This window comes from Macrobrachium nipponense, chromosome 26, assembly GCF_015104395.2.
Source record: "Macrobrachium nipponense isolate FS-2020 chromosome 26, ASM1510439v2, whole genome shotgun sequence".
Taxonomy (NCBI): Eukaryota; Metazoa; Arthropoda; class Malacostraca; order Decapoda; family Palaemonidae; genus Macrobrachium; species Macrobrachium nipponense.
The window spans coordinates 46,687,088-46,704,387 of record NC_087215.1 but is presented as its reverse complement, the minus strand read 5'-3'; the positions used below and the strand labels follow the sequence as shown (position 1 = coordinate 46,704,387).

Genomic DNA, 17,300 nt, shown 5'->3' with positions numbered 1-17,300 from the left:
ATCCTGGAATATAGTTAAACTTGAAAAAACCTTTGGTATTGTTTGGTGACATGTATTGAATAGTTCTGGATTGGCATCTGAATATTGTAGAAAGTATAAGCACGACATGAAAATGATTTTTGTTGTAAATACAGTAATTCTGCAATAGTGTAGTCTAATGATGAATGCAATTGTCATCCAGGCCTAACAGATAATAGCCTATCCAGTGCGTCAGTAAAGGCCATTTGTCTTTCTGCAGTGAGAGGTAATCATCAAATGATGTTACTGCCCTTTAGCCCTTAAAGTATAGGTACACTACTGTATACTGTCACTTTACTATGGTATTTGAAGTGGTTTTAATGCTGTTTTATTTTCTTGCTCTTAGGTGGTCCCGTTGTGGAGGTTCTTGGGGATGAGATGACCAGGATCATCTGGGATTTGATCAAGCAGAAACTTGTGCTCCCCTTCCTTCATATTGAACTTCACACCTTTGATCTTGGGATCGAGAACCGTGATGCCACAGATGACCAGGTCACCCTAGACTGTGCTCATGCCATCAAAAAGTACAATGTTGGCATCAAGTGTGCCACCATTACCCCAGATGAGAAAAGAGTGGAAGGTAAAACTTCATTGTTATATAACCATATAATAGTGCATGTTTTTGCATAAGTGACTTACCAAACAATTACAAAGCTGTAAGCTCTCTTACCTGGCAGTCAAAAATTCAAATTATTAGGCGGTGGCCGCGCTGCCATTGATAGTGTAGATGATAAGTGACCCGCCCACTTTCAGGAATACCCGGTACTGTTGAGCTGTTGTCAATTCATTTTCTGTTGGCCACGGAGTAACATCGGTGGTTCTTGCTGTCTACTTTTCATTGCCTTTGAGGTTTTTTCATCCTATTTGCTGGTGGTTTTTCTTGGTTAGTTTCTTTTTAGCTTTCAATTAGCTTTATAGAATTGAGCTTCAGCATGTCACACTAGTTTGTCATTAGTCGCCTGCAAAACGAGAATGGCTAAGCGTTTTTGTTCATGTTTCGCACTCTTAAGTGCGTGAAGCGTAGGGGCCAGGTATGTCCAAAGAGATAGTTAACTTGCATTAAGTGTCACGACTTGAATCAGCAAGGTTGGAAGAACGTTAGGTCTCATTTAGAGAACATGGAAAAGGATAGGAAGAGGAAGGCAGCCCTTTGGGCTGAGATGCGGCCCTTCGGGCTGAGAGTAAGACTAGTATTGAAGCAACTCCTTTGCCTCAAGAAGTCAACTTTTTCTTCCCCTCTGTTATTTAATCTCTCTCCTATCGATAGTCCTACTTCATTGCCACTTAACTCCAGTCCAGGTAGCCCATGCTTTCAATTCCAACACCATTGCCAGCTTGGAGTCCAAAATGGACAGGAAATTTGAGATCTTGGCCAAATCTGTTATGGATTTGGGTTTGTCTTTTCATGCCTTTGTTGAAAAATCAAATGCTAGTGAAAAGATTAGATGTGCCAAGTGTCAGTGTAGTGTCTGAGGTGGCTGTCCGTCCCGCTAGTTCTCATAGACAAAGGTCCCTGTCCTGCTCCCCCGCACCTGGGAGAAGACAAACCGGAGGTCAAAGGGAGACTGGGGTGGGTTTTCCCAAGGGTATTCACTGACTCCGTCGAGCCTGTTCACTCACAATTATCAACTAAGCGCCATTGAAACAGCACTGATGTTAGTAACATGCAGTGTTCTTCCGTTTCGGATGTGCCATCGCCTGAAAGGAAGTGACAAATGTGTCATGCTGTGGTTTTGTGTCCTGTGTAAAGGCATGCCTTGTTCATGGACTGTTCGACTCTGCCAGTGAGAAGTCGAAGGAGCACTGGAGTCCTCAGTCATCCTGCACTTTTGCACCGATTTAGGTCATTCAGGGTTCACGTCAGTTGTCTCCAGAGAGTCAAGTTCCATCTGACGACAGTCGCATTCCCGTGCCAAACAATCTGAACAGCATTCCGCGCTCTCAACGCTATCGACTCCCCTCGTCGTAGCTCGTCGAAAGAAGTTTCGTCTTGTTTTGTTTTCCTCCTGAGGCTCGTAGTACCTTGCCTGCAAGTCGCTCGTCTTCTAAGAAGAGCCGTTCAACTGCCACTGCTTCAACTTCCAAGACAAGTGCAATGTTAGACGAGTCATCTTTTGGTCCGTTTAAACAGCAACTTCAAGAGCTTGTGGCTTTCCCGAAGAAAGCAACGGCACCTAAAGGGGAGAACGATGGTTTGTCGCCCGTTTCATCGGAAGAGGAGGAAGAGGATCAGGAATTGAAATAGTCTTCAGCTTTCTCAAGTCTCTTGAAGTTTTTGCTCGCCACCTATGTGGGCTTCTTCAAGCCAGCCTCAACTTTGTCGCCGCCTTCTATTTTCGTGATGGAGAGGAAGGTAGTAGTGTCAGGTTTGCTGAAGTTGGTTCCTTTCCCAGTCCACCAAGAAAGTTGTTGAAGGAGTCAAAATGTGTGGTTGATGAAGAAGCAGGAGTTTGGTAAAGCTTCTTGGCCTATGCTCCATTCCAAGCTAGAAAGCAAGCAGGTATCGTTTTTATGCGACTGGAGAAGTTCCTTCCTTGGGAGTCTCTGCCTCCTCTCTAGGAGAATTCTCTGCAAGTCGTGTTGCTCTTTTTACGATGGGAGTGCTTAAAAAGTGGGAGTTGTGGTGTTTGTTTGCATATCGAAAGCGATTACTAATCAGAAGTCGGCATTAATGTTTTTTCCCCTAAGTAAGTCCCACCTGTTCCCAGAGGAGACTGTTCATCAGGTATTGTTTAGAAGAAGTCCACAATGAACTTCTGACACAATCAACGAGGCATCCAAAGGATCCTCCCTTTACAGGAGCTAAATCTTCTGATTCTTCTCCCATCCAAAAGCATCCTTTTTGAGGGGGAAAGCAGACCAAGGACTAATTTGCGAGCTCCAGCTAAGTTGACCAAGAAAGCCTGTTTTAAGTTGACTTCCAAGTAGTCAGAAAGTCCACACGCCCATAGAAGTGAGACTCCATTGCTTCTGGGGAGGAATGGAAAATCAGAGAGGAGAGAGCCTTGGGTAATGCAAGTCCTTCAAGAAGGCTATTTGATACCTATTTCTTCAAGATTTTCCGCTGTCCAATGCTCCTATCTCATTGACAGCATACTCAAAGGGATCAGAGAGAATTTCAGCATTGGCCAAGGAAGTAGAGGTGCTTGTCAGCAAGCAGGCCATAGAAGTTGTAGACAAAAACTCCCCAGGGTTTTACAACAGGTTATTTGTAGTCCCCAAGGCATTGGGGGGACTGGAGGCCCGTACTAGATGTCAGCGCCTTTAATCTCTATGTGCAGAAGACAGTTTCAGATGGAGACCAGTCAGTCTGTGATATCTGCCCTTCAGCCAGGGGACTGGATGGTGACCCTCGACGTGGAAGACGCATACTTTCATATCCCCATTCATCAAGAGTTGAAGAGGTTTCTGAGGTTTTATCTTCAAAGGAAGAGTTTTTTTCAATTCAGGCCCCTCTACTTCGGACTGAAGACAGCTCCCCAAATATTTACTTGTATCCTTGCTCTTTTGGTGAAATGGCTACATCTGATAGGGATCAATGCAGGTTTTTATTGGGATGACTGACTTCTGAGATCCGTCGAGTTGTCAGTGTGTGAAGGACCTGGAAAAATTAGGAATCAGTATAAATGACAAGAAATCCCAGTTGTCTCAGACTCAGAAGATTCCCTATGGGATGATTCTAGACTAGCTTTTCAGGTTTTTCTCTCCCTGAAGAGAATACAGTGGTCCCTCCATGAATACCACCCCACCCCCACCCCCACAAATATTTAGAGAGAGAGAGAGAGAGAGAGAACAAAATACATATGAACATTAAAAAAAATTTTCCCGATTAAAAGATGATGATGACGAATTAGCCATCCAGTCCAATGAATGATGATGAAGATATGACTGCACAGCTAAGCAGAGGAGGCACTTTGGGAAGCACTGACTCAAATGATTTGGGAGGCACTACTTCAGACAATTGTAGGGGCACTACTTCAGGCGATTCGGGAGGCTTTGAAGGGTCCTTCTTCATCATTCGTGTGATGAACATTGTGATTGGCAGCTGCTGCTGTTGCTTCTTCAGTGGTGAGGGCTTGATTATAGGGCTCCAATGCTGCATCAAGAATGTTGGAAAACCTCAAGGAGCGTTCCATGTAAGCATCCCATGTTGCAACAAACTCCTGGAGGTCGTTTATCATTCTTTTAACTTGAGACAGGTGTTCCAAAGTCAGGCCACTCTCCTCCTACTTCTGGTTCTCTCCTGAACCTGGAGCATCATCTTCCTTGCTGGCAGACTGTCAGCTCCTCCAAGTCCTGGTCTGTGGCAGAGGGTCAAGAGTGGGCGGGCATCGTGAGGGTGCTGACTCAACCTCATTGATATCGTCAAAGCCCTCACCACCAAGAATTTTCACCAACTGGACTGCCTTAGTTATGGCCGAATGCTGGATATCTGAGGAGAAAAAGCCGTTTATGTAATTATGGACACAGTCCGGCCACAGCTTACTCCATCAGGCATTCAGGGGTTCTCCTTCTTCATGTCCTTCAGCGACCGGTCAATGACAGACAGACACGTGGCAATCGTGAATTTATGCCAATAAGCTTTTAGTGTAAATTCACTGTCACGGTACATTGCATCAACAAGGTGCTGGAGGGAGTTCCTGGTGTAGAGTGCCTTAAAGGCACGGATGATGCCCTGATCCATAGGCTGGAGGAGAGAGGTGGTGTTGGGAGGGAGGAACTCAAGCTGGACTCCTTTGTACTAAAGATGGAGAGGTGGTCACCAGCATTGTCCATTATGAGCAAGACCTTGAAGTTGATGTCTAAATCGACCAGCTATTGCCTAACTTGAGGAATGATGCTCTGGTAGAACCAGTACTCTGTAAGGACTTTGGTAATCCAGGCCTTGGGATTATGCATCCAGAAGACGGGCAGTAACGCCTTGTTCTTATTCATGAGTGCCCTGGGATTTGCAGCCTTGTAATTGAGGCCTGGTTTCAGCATAAAGCCAACCGCTTTCCCACACATCAGGAGGGTCAACCTATCCTTTTGTGCCTTGAATTCAAGGCTTTCAGCTTAATCCTTCACAAGGTATGTCTGGGATGGCATCTTCTTCCAGATCCATATTGAACACTTGTTCTGGGCAGTATCCTTTTTCTGGATTATTTCTTGAAGGCCTTTGGATATTTTGGCTGGCCGTCGCTTGTTGGCAGATGCAGCTTCTGGAACCAGTGGAAACCCTCCTTTGCTCGCCTGAAAACCTTGGGGAGCTGAGGACGGTCCCGGTTGTGGCTCCTCTTCTTCCTCTTCCTCTTCAGGAGCTGGTTCATCAAAGCCCAAGAATTCCAGTTCCCTCTTCTTCATTGCCTTCCTGTGCCTCTACATCTCGGTCGCTGGGCCTTGGTGCCCAGCTGTTGATCCAACTAAATAAGTCAGCTCTTTTCTTTTCTACTAAAACTTTTCATCCTTCTGCTTCCTCCCCCTATAAGATACAGATTTTATGTTGATGACTTTTGGATTGGTTTTGGACATGATTTGGACTTACTCATTGGATTTGGTGGAGGGTGAGGATGGTTGGCATGCCACCTCACCCGTAGAACTCGAGTACCTAACGTGGTCGAGCGAGGGGAAAGTTTATATGTCAAACCCTGCTCTTAGTGCTGGGTCTGATCTCGACGGACATCATGACGCCTTAAGCACTGAGGGTGGGGTGTATATCTGGGTGGTACCCCTAGGGCAGCCCTGTATGGGATAACACTGTCCTCTAAATGTGGCTCCATGGTGGGTGGGGGCTACCTGGACGAATCATAAATCCTTCGTCTTATGCGACATTACTTAGATCTTTGGTTGAACGGACTTAGGCAAGGATAAGGACAAGGAAAAACCTGGTAATTCCTCCATTGTAACTTTGGAGCCTTTTTCAAATGAGCTCCTTGTTACAAACATTCTGCATGTGAAACCAGTCCCTTTAGACTGGAATTATGACACGATATATAATGAATTTTGTAAATTTGGGAACATCAAAGAATTAAGAAATAAACTTGGCAATAATTATGGTTTTTTTGAATTCTGGATAGTTTTCAACTCTGAATCGGAAGCTCACAGAGCCTTTAGAAGAATTTAGGTCAGTGATTTTCTATGAGTGTTGGAGTTTGTAGAGGCAGAAGACCGGTCCCATAGAAATCTTGACATTTATAAATCACCAAATGAAATAAAAGATCCTAATAGAATAAGTAGAATCTCCAGATCTCCAGACCCAGCTAAGTGGTTAATTATCTCAACGCATGGTGAGAGAGGCAACCTCTTCAAGGTGAAAAGGTTGGTAAGCCAGAAGATCGGCAATGTTGGGAGCCCAGAAGTAACTCGCTTTGGGCGTAATAGTTTTTTAGTTCATACCAAGACCAATGTTCAGTCTGTAATGCTACTAAATTTGAAGCTTGATCCTGAGGGTATGGTAAAATAAAAGAGGTAAAACCTCACTATAATTTTAGTTACGCGAAGGGTGTTATCTTTAATGAAGATTTACATGAAATGGATGATGAGGAAATTTTGGATAGTGTCCAGACGTGGTTTGGAAGGTTTTTAAAGTGCCCCGCTCATCGATGCTTATTTTAACATTTATAAATCTTTCCTGCCATCTGAAATTATTCTTGACAGTGAAATCTTGAAAGTTCGTCCTTATAGACCGAGAGTGCTCCAGTGCTTTAAATGTTTTGGTTTTGGACACCCTCTAATGTTTGTACCAGAAATAAACTCTGTGAATCGCGTGGCCAGGCCTGAGCACGAGGAATGTTCTGGACCGGTAATGTGCATAAACTGTAAGGGTGAACATCGAGCCCGTGATAAGAAATGTAGTGAATTAAAAAAAAGAACAAGAGGCATTACTAAAATCTATTGCTGAACATATCAGTGTGGGACAAGCCAAAAAGCTGTTGGGCAGGAAATCCTATTCGGATGCCTTGAACGGCACAACAATTGAGTTACTGCTTCTTCTAGTGCCCCTTCTGGTGGGGCTCCCCGGTGCCTCGCTGGTGGGGTTTTTTTTCCACACCCCCTATAAGTGGGGACACCCCGTGCCCCCTCTGTTGGGGCTTCCCGTGCCCCACCTGGTGGGACCTCCATGCCCCCCTGGTGGGCCTGGCCGCTTGTGGCCCCCAGGTGGGGCTTCCTGTGCCCCTCCTGGTGGGGTTTCCCATGTTGCAGAGACTCTGGTTAAGCCAGGGGACCCTGTTGATTCTAGGGTTCAAACCAGATCTCAGGATGACGACGACTTCTCTGTGTCAGGGACATTGCCTGGACATTGAAGGACCCTTACCTGATCCTGACGTTACAGTGCACCGTGGAGATGACGGTGAGGAGATTGAGGCCCTCCTTATTCGTCAGAAGAGGTCCCTTTCTCCCTCTTCGCCTCATTCACGGTCATTCAGATATCAAAGGAAAAACAAAAGCAAAACTGAAAGGGCAAGTGAAGGCCCTTCATCAAAAAAGATCTGTAAACACCTAGATCTGAATCTAGTAGTACTGGTAAACAGCTGAAATAAGATATCTCTCACCAGGACACAGATTCCTAAATTAGTAGAGAATTTTAAGATCCCTTCCTCTAAATAATGGCTCTCATGCAGTGGAACATCGTGGCTTTATATCAAATAGAGAGCAAGTTCGGGTTCTGTTTAAGGAACATGATTTATCTGCGATGTGTCTACAAGAGACAAAGTTGGGAGAGCACACACCCAATGTGGGTTTTAATTATTCCTTTCACAGGTTTTTCTTCACCCCTGATAGGTGTACGGTGCTCAGGGACGGCACAAGGCATCATAGTCCGCAAGTCTGTTAATCACTGGGTTGTTCAATTGAACACTGTGCTTGCAGGCTTGTGCAGTCCAAATTTTTAATTATAAATGGAATCACAATTTGCTCTCTCTACCTTGATCCATCATTAGAAAATAGATTACAGGATGCTCAGGGTAATCCCCGCCAGCTAGAATTAAACGACCTACAGACACTGATAGACCAGCTTCCTAAACCTTCATTCTGATGGGGGATTTTAATGCCAAGCACACCTCTGGGGGAGAGCCAAACTGCGACCGCTGGGGTTTAATAATAGAACAGCTGCTTGACTTGGAATGACAGTCACTTTAATGAATGATGGCTTCCCCTACAAGACATGATGTTTTTCATAATACTGATTCAGCCATTGACCCTCACTATCTGCTCTTCGTCTTTGAGGTTAGATTACCAGTGGGTAGTAGACCAGAATGATCATGGCAGTGATCATTGGCCCATTCACTTAAAGTATATGAAAAATATTCCATTATCCATGTTTACCAAAATGGAAGGTAGGGGAGGCTGACTGGGATTATTCAAAAAATCTACTGAAATTGATCAAGAGATAAATGATTTTCAGAGCCCAACATCTGCTTATGAGTATTTAATCAGTATATTGTTGTGTGGTGCCATGCTGTCTATTCCTCGAACTTCTGGTAAACCTCGGCGTCCTTTAGTACCTTGGTGGAGTGATGCATGCGCATTGAGCCGAAAGATAACTAGAACTTGCTACAAGAGATATCGTAGATACCCTTGCTTGGTAAATAAAATTATCTATAAAAGAGCTCTTGCTAAGCAAAAGAAAACATTTAAGCAAGCAAAGAGGGAATCGTTTATCAGATATATAAGTGAATTAAAATATGATTCGCCGATGTCATTAGTCTGGAACAGAATCCGAAAAGCTGCTAGGGAAATTTCTCCACCTCCCTTGCCTATATTGAAAATTGATGGCTTCCTCATAATCTGATTCTGGAGAAGTTGCAGAAACCTTTGGTAGGCATTTCTCCAGTATATCTAGTGCCCTACATTACTCTCCTGCATTCAGTGCCAGTATATCTAGTGCCCTACATTACTCTCCTGCTGTTAGTTTAAATTCAGAGTCGTATAATCTTCCTTTCACCATGAAAGAGTTAGATCATGCAATCTCGTTATCTTCCCCAACATCTCCTGGTGAAGATGATATACTCTACTCAATGATTTTTAATTTGCCTAGAAGTACAAAACAATTTCTTTTAGACATTTTAAAAGTTTTTGGCTTTCAGGAACTTCACCAGAGTCATGGAAGATATCGATTATGTACCGGTTTTTAAAACCTCTTTAAAGATTCCTTCCTTCCTAAGAACTATAGGCCAATTGCTTCAACCAGTTGTGTTAGCAAGATTTATGAGAGGATGGTCAATGCTCGACTTGTGTGGTATTTGGATTCAAAGAATCTTTTATCTAATCGGCAGTTTGGCTTTAGGAAAAATAGAAGTACTTCTGATCCTTTGATGTTCCTTACTCGGGAGATACAGAATGCTTTTGCTGTGCAAAACCAGACTGTTGCAGTGTTCTTTGACCTAGAGAAAAGCCTACGACACTACTGGCGAGGGGGTATCCTTATGCAACTTGTTGAGTGGGGTGTTGTGGGTAATTTATTCTATTGTCTTAAAGATTTTTTGACAGAACGTTACCTGAAAGTAAGAGTGGGCTCTTACATTTCTTCTGCCTACCCTCAAGAAGAAGGGTTACCTCAGGGAAGCGTCCTTAGTCCAACACTCTTTAATGTAGCTGTCAACGGCCTACTAGAACAAGTTCCTGTTGGGGTGCATGGTCTGGCCTTTGCTGATGATTATGCAATAATCTGTAGTAAGTCTACAGCTGTCGAAGCTTGTCAAAATGATTCAGACTGCTATTAATGCTTCAACATCATGGGCCAGTACTAAAGGGTTCAAATTTTCAGCATTAAAGAAAAACCAAAGCTATAAGCATTTTGTCGATTAAGAAGAATGGAAGAGATCCCTACACTGTTTTTTGAAATGATTCGATTTTTACCTTATGAAGATAGCATTAAGTATCTAGGTGTTACATTTGATAAAAAAGGGATTTTGACGAAGGAAAAAAATCTATTTCTGGGTGATTGGCTCGTTTAGTGTCGCCCTATGAAAGGATCCTTAATATCATTCTTTCTAGGTAAAATTGATCTAAAATTATCCAGAGAAAACAAAATTAAGAAAATGTCAGTAAAACTGACTCGCTCACTCTTAAAAAGAAAAACAGTGTCGGTATGGTAATAGGGGCGAGTGGGGAACACTACCACGAGACAATCACCAATTAGAACTTCCAATCAGAATCCCCTTAAGAGAGAGCTGATACCAACGGGCGATGCAGCCGCTACTACTACTACTAGAGGACGCCACGGACAGCACGCCCTAGCGGACATCCTTAATTTTTAGCGCTAGCGTCAAGACGCATTATTTTCTGTGCTGTGTTAGAATTCCGGGATTTATCTTGTTCACCAACATGGAACGCTCTGCTATTGCAACGGCTAAGTTAAGTAACTCATAAGTAATGTTTTACCACATTTTTATCTTCCGGGTACCAGTATTTTCCTCTTAAATAGGTCATATACGGTTTCCCGGTTGTCTCGTGGTGGCGCCATGCTGCCTCGTTAAGAATTCCCGGTCCTCCATACTGGGACTCTTATACTTATGGGCTTACTTGTTACGTTCATTGTTTTTTACATCGAGTTTTTAGCTAGTTTAGCCCTCCTACTAACAAGGTTTTTACCATTTTTACTGACTCTTTGAGTGTTTTATCTTCTCTCAAAAGCCTAGTCTCTTGCCACCCTTTAGTGCAAGAAGTACAAGATTGGTTTTATCTTTTAATTAATAGAAGAGGATTTTCTGTTAGGTTTTGTTGGGCTCCGTCCCATGTTGGAATTGTTGGAATGAGCGAGCCGACGCTGCTGCTAAGGCTGCAACTAGGCTTAGGCACATTCCAACATGGGCGTCCCTGTTTCCGATTTTAAAAGTACCATTCGATTTTATTGTAGAGACCAGTGGCAGGCCCACTGGTCTACTTTAGATAATCTTAAATTAAAGTCGATTAGGCCTTCTGTTCATCTTGGCCTCATAGCCGGATGGATAGAAGGTCTGAGATAGTTTTAGCTAGATTACCTATTGGCCACACTAAAAATACTCACGGGTATCTAATGATGAGTGGAGCGGATAGGCAGGTTCCTCGCTGTTCCACCTGTCATGTGGATTTGACTGTGGTGCATATTTTGGTGGAGTGCCCTCATTTGAAACCAAACGTAGACGCTTGTTTGCTGGCAAATAAGTCTCTTGGCGATATTTTAGGTGAAGGTGCTCAGGCAGAGCAAATTATGAGATTTTTAAAAAATATTGGTCTTTTTTATGAATTTTAAAAAAATTTTAATTTTTCTCTTAATTGTTTTAGGCTTCTTGTTTGGTTTTTATGAATGAATGATTTGTATGTCAATCGGTGTGTATGTTTGTTTGTACGACAGTGACTTTTATTCTTAAAGATATATATGCGCTGAATGGCCCCTCGGCTCCGGCGCTTGGCTATGTGCCAAAAATTTTATAATCTAATCTAATCTAATCTCTACATACATCTTCGGCTTCCTCTTCCTCGCTACCTTGTGTAGCAGTTGACAGCTGCTGGTAGAGCTTTCGTGCTTTTTGGCGTATGATCTTGGAGTCAAGGTGCACATTCTTCTTCCTGCAGTCCTTGATCCAGAATGCGAGTGCAGATTCCATTTCCACAATTGTTTTGTCTCTCAGTGGACACGCCTTTGCTGTACCATAGTATGTCATGCTAACACACTTACTTATTTCATTTTCTTTTTTCTCTATATATCTCACAGTGCTCACGTTCACTTTGAATTGGCGGGTGACTGGCATAACTTTTGCCCTCCTTCAAGCTTCATTACAGTCTTCTTTCTTTTAGCTACTTTGCCAGAAGCTTTAGAAGGAGTAGGGCACTTTTTTAAGGGCCATTTTTGGCATGATGCACACAGATGTTTGCTGATACATACAAAACTGCTTCATGTTTGCGTTCACATATGTCAGTAACTTTCTACAAAGTGAGGCTGATGAAGTAGATGTGCGATGTACCCACAATTCAATCTTTGTGAGATGGGGTCAGGTTTCAACCAGTCAACGCCAAGTGTACAACTAATGAGTAACAAGGATAATGAATGCTGCTCCTGGGTTGACTGCTGTGCAGACAACAGCCAATAGTGTGTCGAATATCATTTCGTTTGGATACTGCTCTAAGAAGTGTCATGGCGTCATAAGATTTGTTTATCTGTGGAAAATTGGCTTGGGTGAGGCATCTTTTAAAAAAAACCCAATTTTGTTACTGAAATTTTTCTGTGTTTACATTAAAGTATGTATTACAGAACTGTCATATTTGAAAATTAATAAATCTTTTTTCATCATAAAAATGTATTTAGTCACGAAAATACTAAGTACATATGCACAAAAAATACATACATTGTGTGCCGCAGACAGAAAGAAACATACCTACCCAGCTATATTCCCGTTGTCTTTCATATTTTAGATATGGTCTGCGTACTTTTAGTATCATCCTCAAAACACTTTATTGTGCATACATATCACATTTAGAAATCATCTTAAAACATTTAATAAATGTACAGTCCGCACAATGCGTACCCAATTGACCAAATATGTACATACGTAAGTTCAATGGTCTCTTATTTGTGCGTTTTTTTTTGCCTTTGTGGTATTCACTACTATGGACTAAGATTTATTCTTTAAAATGTCCTCGAACATTCTGGTTCTAGGGCTTCTGGCAAGAGCCTAAGCTATAGAGGCCCGGCCCTTACAGTTAATAAGTGCTGAGGAGAAAATAGACGTGATAGTCATGTTAAGAGATGGTAGAAGTCATGGAGAAGTAGCAGCCCATTACTGCTTGACTGAAAGTGCAGTCGCCTGCATTGAGATCAAATATGAGCAGGGCAAAATACTTAGGGAGGCCATTCTCGGAAAAGAACTCTCCTCTCTCTTTAGTAATGGTATCCCATCAACGGACTAGGCCTTTGAGAAATTTTGTGGTCTCTACAATGTGATCAGGGATGTCAGCGAGATACAGACAACAGTCAAGGCATGGGATAGAAATAAGGAAAGGGCCACAACTTTCATCAATACTATGAATGAAATAGTGAAGCTCTATCTTAATTTGTTTGTACAAATGTACAGTTACCTCAAGATGATGGTGCCTCCTGAAGAAGGTGACAAGTCACCCTCAGTGGATCTGCAACTCCTCTACTTTGCCGTGCAGTCTATCTTAATCGTCATTCATCAGGCTGCACGGCTATATCATCATCATCTATAATCAACATTGATCACAAGTAAGTGCTGTATGATTTCATATTATGTACACATATTATACAGTAAATAACATGAAAATACAAAATATTTCTGTACAAAAAAAATATGCTCACAAATAACGGGGAGGGACCACGAATAATTTTAGACATTTACCACACATAACCCTACGTGTGGGCGAGTCCACAAATCCAGAGAACACGAATACGGGTGGCCCACTGTAGAGTTGTGTATAAGGACAGTGCAAGAATTTCTAATTTGCCCATCTTGCTCAGGTCTAGACTGGATGAGTATCCTTGAAAACCCTTGTGTCGGTGGAGAGCTTTGTAACTTTTGGTCCGTCTCCACTTGAGGTCTCCTCCCTTATCTTTTCCCCTTGACAGGAAATAAAGACAAAGCTTCATTGGTGGCTTTTGAAGGAGAGACTTCAAGAAGGGATTACTTTAGTCATTATGAACCCCAACCTAGAGTTCTTCTCAGATGCATTGGACAGAGGGTGGGAAGCTCTCTTGGGAGGCAAGTGTGTCTCAGGTTTATGGATGGAACAAGAGAAGACCCTCCACATAAATGTGAAGGAGTTGAGGGCAATTTTTCTGGGTCTGCAAGCCTTTGCTCCTCTAGTTGCTGGAAGAAAAGTAGTGATTTATGCAGACAACACCATGGCACTTTCGTATGTCCGCAAACAAGGAGGAACACACTTCTTTCTCTTAACGAAGTGGCGGAAGACCTCCATTGGGCAAATGAGCACAAGATAACTTTTTATAATGTTCATTCATGGAAAAATTAATGTCTTGGGAGATGAGCTGAGTCGCTCAAACCAAATCCTTCTAATGGAGAGGACTGAATGAGATTGTTTGCCAAGATTTGTGGAGACTATGGGGAAAACCTGCTATAGATCTCTTTGCCAATTTTTTGTTGTCTGGTTCCAGACCAGGAAGTGTGGAGGACAGATGCGATGACACTCGTGACCCCATTGTGGCCCAGGAAAGAATGGTTCCAGACCTCTTCAAGCTCCTGGACTTTCCCAGACTTCTGCCACTAGGTCGACGTCTTCTCAAACAACCCCACTTCAACAGGCACCACCAAAGGTTGTCTGCTTTGGCATTGACAGGATTCAGACTGTCAGGAGCCTTGTCAGAGTGAAAGGTTTTGCTCAAAGAGCAGCAGAGGCTATTGCTAAATGTAGAAAAAGTTCTTCATATAAACTCTATTAATTAATGTGGAGGATATTTAGAATGTGGTGCAGACGACGTCACATCTCTTCTGCGGCGACTGTAGCAGAAATAGCAGGTGTTTTGTTATTTCTGAGAGATACAAGAAAGCAGTCCACCTCTATAATTAAGGGTTTTAGATCTATGCTTTCTTCTGTTTTTAAGTGTAGAGGTCTCAACATTTTGCATAATCAAGACATCAACAACCTCATTAAATCTTTTGTGACTTCAAAAGTCGGGAAGCCTGGGGAAGAGGATTGGAACTTAGACATTGTTGTTTAAGGTGGATTTCCAATCCGCAGTTCAAGCCTTTAAGTTCTTCTCTGAAGGATTTAACGAAGAAGACTATTTTAGTCGCCTTAGCTACGGTTGGTATAGTGAGTGAAAATCAGGCCATTAGTAAGGAGGTTAGGTTCTCTCAGAACAATGCAGAGTATTCCTATGTTGGAGATTTTCTGGTGAAGAACAAGGACCTTAACCAAATTAAAGAACCCTAATCTAATTCTTTTTTCTTAAACGACAATCCTCTCATATTGATATACGTACTATCTAAAGAACCCCTTCTGATACTAAAGTTTTCCCAACTTTGGTCTTCCAGACTTCTCAGATTGGAAATCAGCATACTTGGCATCAGTTTCTTGTTTAGTTGTCTAAATCTTTCCTCCTTACTTAAGAGATTAACCGGTATTTTCTTAATCTTTTAACTGCTGTCGTACTTTATTTGCAGCATGTATATCGAGATCAGCACCTTTTAGGTGTTTAGTATCATATATGGAGGAATTGGGAGAAGGATGTCATGAAAGAGAGTTGTTTCTGTAATCTAGCGTCTTCACTTCCTCTAATTTCTTATCTCCTCTCTCTCACTCTTACTCCATATTCAACTACAGGCAGTCCCCCGGGTTACGACAGGTTCGGCTTACGACGTTCCAAGATTAAGGCGCTTTTCAATTATATTCATCAGAAAATTATTTCCAGGGTTACAATGCATGTCCAGGGTTACGACACCTACTACAACGCTGATCTGGCAGAAGTAATATGACACCAGAAATGCAAAATAATCTATATTTGAAGGTTTTATTGATGAAAAAAGCAATAAGAATGCAGTTTAAATAGTTTTGAATGCACCCAAAGCATGAAAAGTAAGGTTTTCTTAGGATTTTTGATGATGTTCTGGCTCATGACGGTTTTCGGGTTACAACACGTCTCAAGAACGGAACCCCCGTTGTAATCCGGGGACTGCCTGTACTCTTCTTCTTTGTCTTTCTTTGGTTCCTTTATTTTATCAGGTCAGGTAGAGAGGAGCAATGCAGCAACTTCAAGAAAAAGAAAATAAAAATTAATTACTATATACTCCTCATTGACAAAATCATACGAAAGTCACAACATGAAAACGAAACAATTAGTTCACGCAAACCTATTTTTCTTTTATAAACCGGGCCACATTGTGAGTCAGTTTCTTGATGCAGACACCGTTTTAGCTTTAGTGTCGAGTATCAAGAAAAGGACAAGTGCCCAAGACAATTTTTTTGTTTATATCCAAATGGGTGTTCCGGAGTATCAAATTTTATGAGTTCCAAAGCCAACGAGTACCAAGGTATTATTGTACTTGTGTGATTTTGAAGTTGTACACATATTAGCATTTTATATGTTAGATTAAGTACTCTATTGTATATACATGTTAGTTTTTATTCATTTATCTATTCTGACTGCCAGGCTTTTGAAAATTTTAGTCTTACAAATTAATTTGGTTTCAGAATTCAAGCTCAAAAAGATGTGGAAGTCTCCCAACGGCACGATCCGTAACATTCTTGGAGGCACTGTCTTTAGGGAAGCTATCATATGTCAGAACATTCCACGTCTTGTCCCTGGCTGGCAGAAGCCCATTGTGATTGGACGTCATGCACATGCTGACCAGGTGAGCTATAAACAAAAGTACTAGTCATCCATTTTGGTATTTGCAAATGATCAGAACATGTCCCAATGCTTAAGGAGATTTCCTTGAAATTTTTTTGTTTTAAAGTTCTTTGGAGTGCTAAGGTATTATTTGTCCCTACACAAGTACAAACCCTTGTTCTTTACATTAGGATTTAGCTTGTGAACATGAGATGCAAAATCCATTTCAACGTACTGATCAAGTTAACTATCATCAGATAGGGAGAAGCCCCAACCATCTGGCTGTCTGGACTCCAGTTGGCTTTCATTCACCATTGAGTATAGACATCTGTCAGGGCTCTGTTCAACTTTTGCTATTCAAACTTTTGATGATTAAATTTGAGTTTCCCTTTAATTATTGGGGTGGAGGGGGTGTTTGAATGTTGATTTTTGTTGTTTGATTCAAACTCATAAGTCAAATAAACCCTCTTCCAAGGAAGTGGAATTAGTTTTCCTTGCCTGTGTGAGTACTTGCCGTCATCAAACTTGTAGTAGCTTCTGGTAGTGTTTACATAGCTTTATTGTGCCTGACATGTACTATGTCTTTACCTTTCAAAGTACAGAAAGTGTTTACTTGGCTTTTGTGCGAGTTTGGTTTCCTTGATGGAATGTAATCCTACTACCACCCCTCCTCTGATCACTGTGGCTTATTTATTGTCACTATCTTGACAACCTTGTAGATGAGGTGAGTTTCAAAAGTGTTGGAAGGAGTATAGCAGGCATTCTCCTTCCCTTCTTCTTGCTTGTTGTTCCTGGATCTCGTCTGCACTCTGATTGCAGCTCCGAGTGTAGTTGGGAAGTCTGCCCAGGAGTAGAAGACTTTTTAAGCTTCTTTCTGTGCACCTCTCTTCAGAGTAGGGCAAGGAATCTTGATTGCTGACAGTGATTGATTTGCTGGGCAAGGATAGCGCTTGAGTTCCATTCCCAAGACTTGAGGTTCTCTTCGTAAGGCCCATAGTGGGATAGTGCCATCAGTGTA

At 42.1% G+C, this 17,300-nt stretch overlaps 1 protein-coding gene across 1 annotated transcript in view; it reads left to right on the top strand.

Annotated features, from left to right (window-relative positions):
* The first annotated feature begins 345 nt into the window (after positions 1–345).
* Positions 346–17,300, top strand: part of LOC135200255 (isocitrate dehydrogenase [NADP] cytoplasmic-like) — a 37,178-nt gene continuing 20,223 nt past the window's right edge. Inside the window, exons 1-2 of the mRNA XM_064228727.1 lie at positions 346–598; positions 16,144–16,304. Of these exons, the coding sequence (XP_064084797.1) occupies positions 397–598; positions 16,144–16,304 (363 nt within the window). The 5' untranslated portion in view covers positions 346–396. The remainder of the gene's footprint in view (positions 599–16,143; positions 16,305–17,300) is intronic.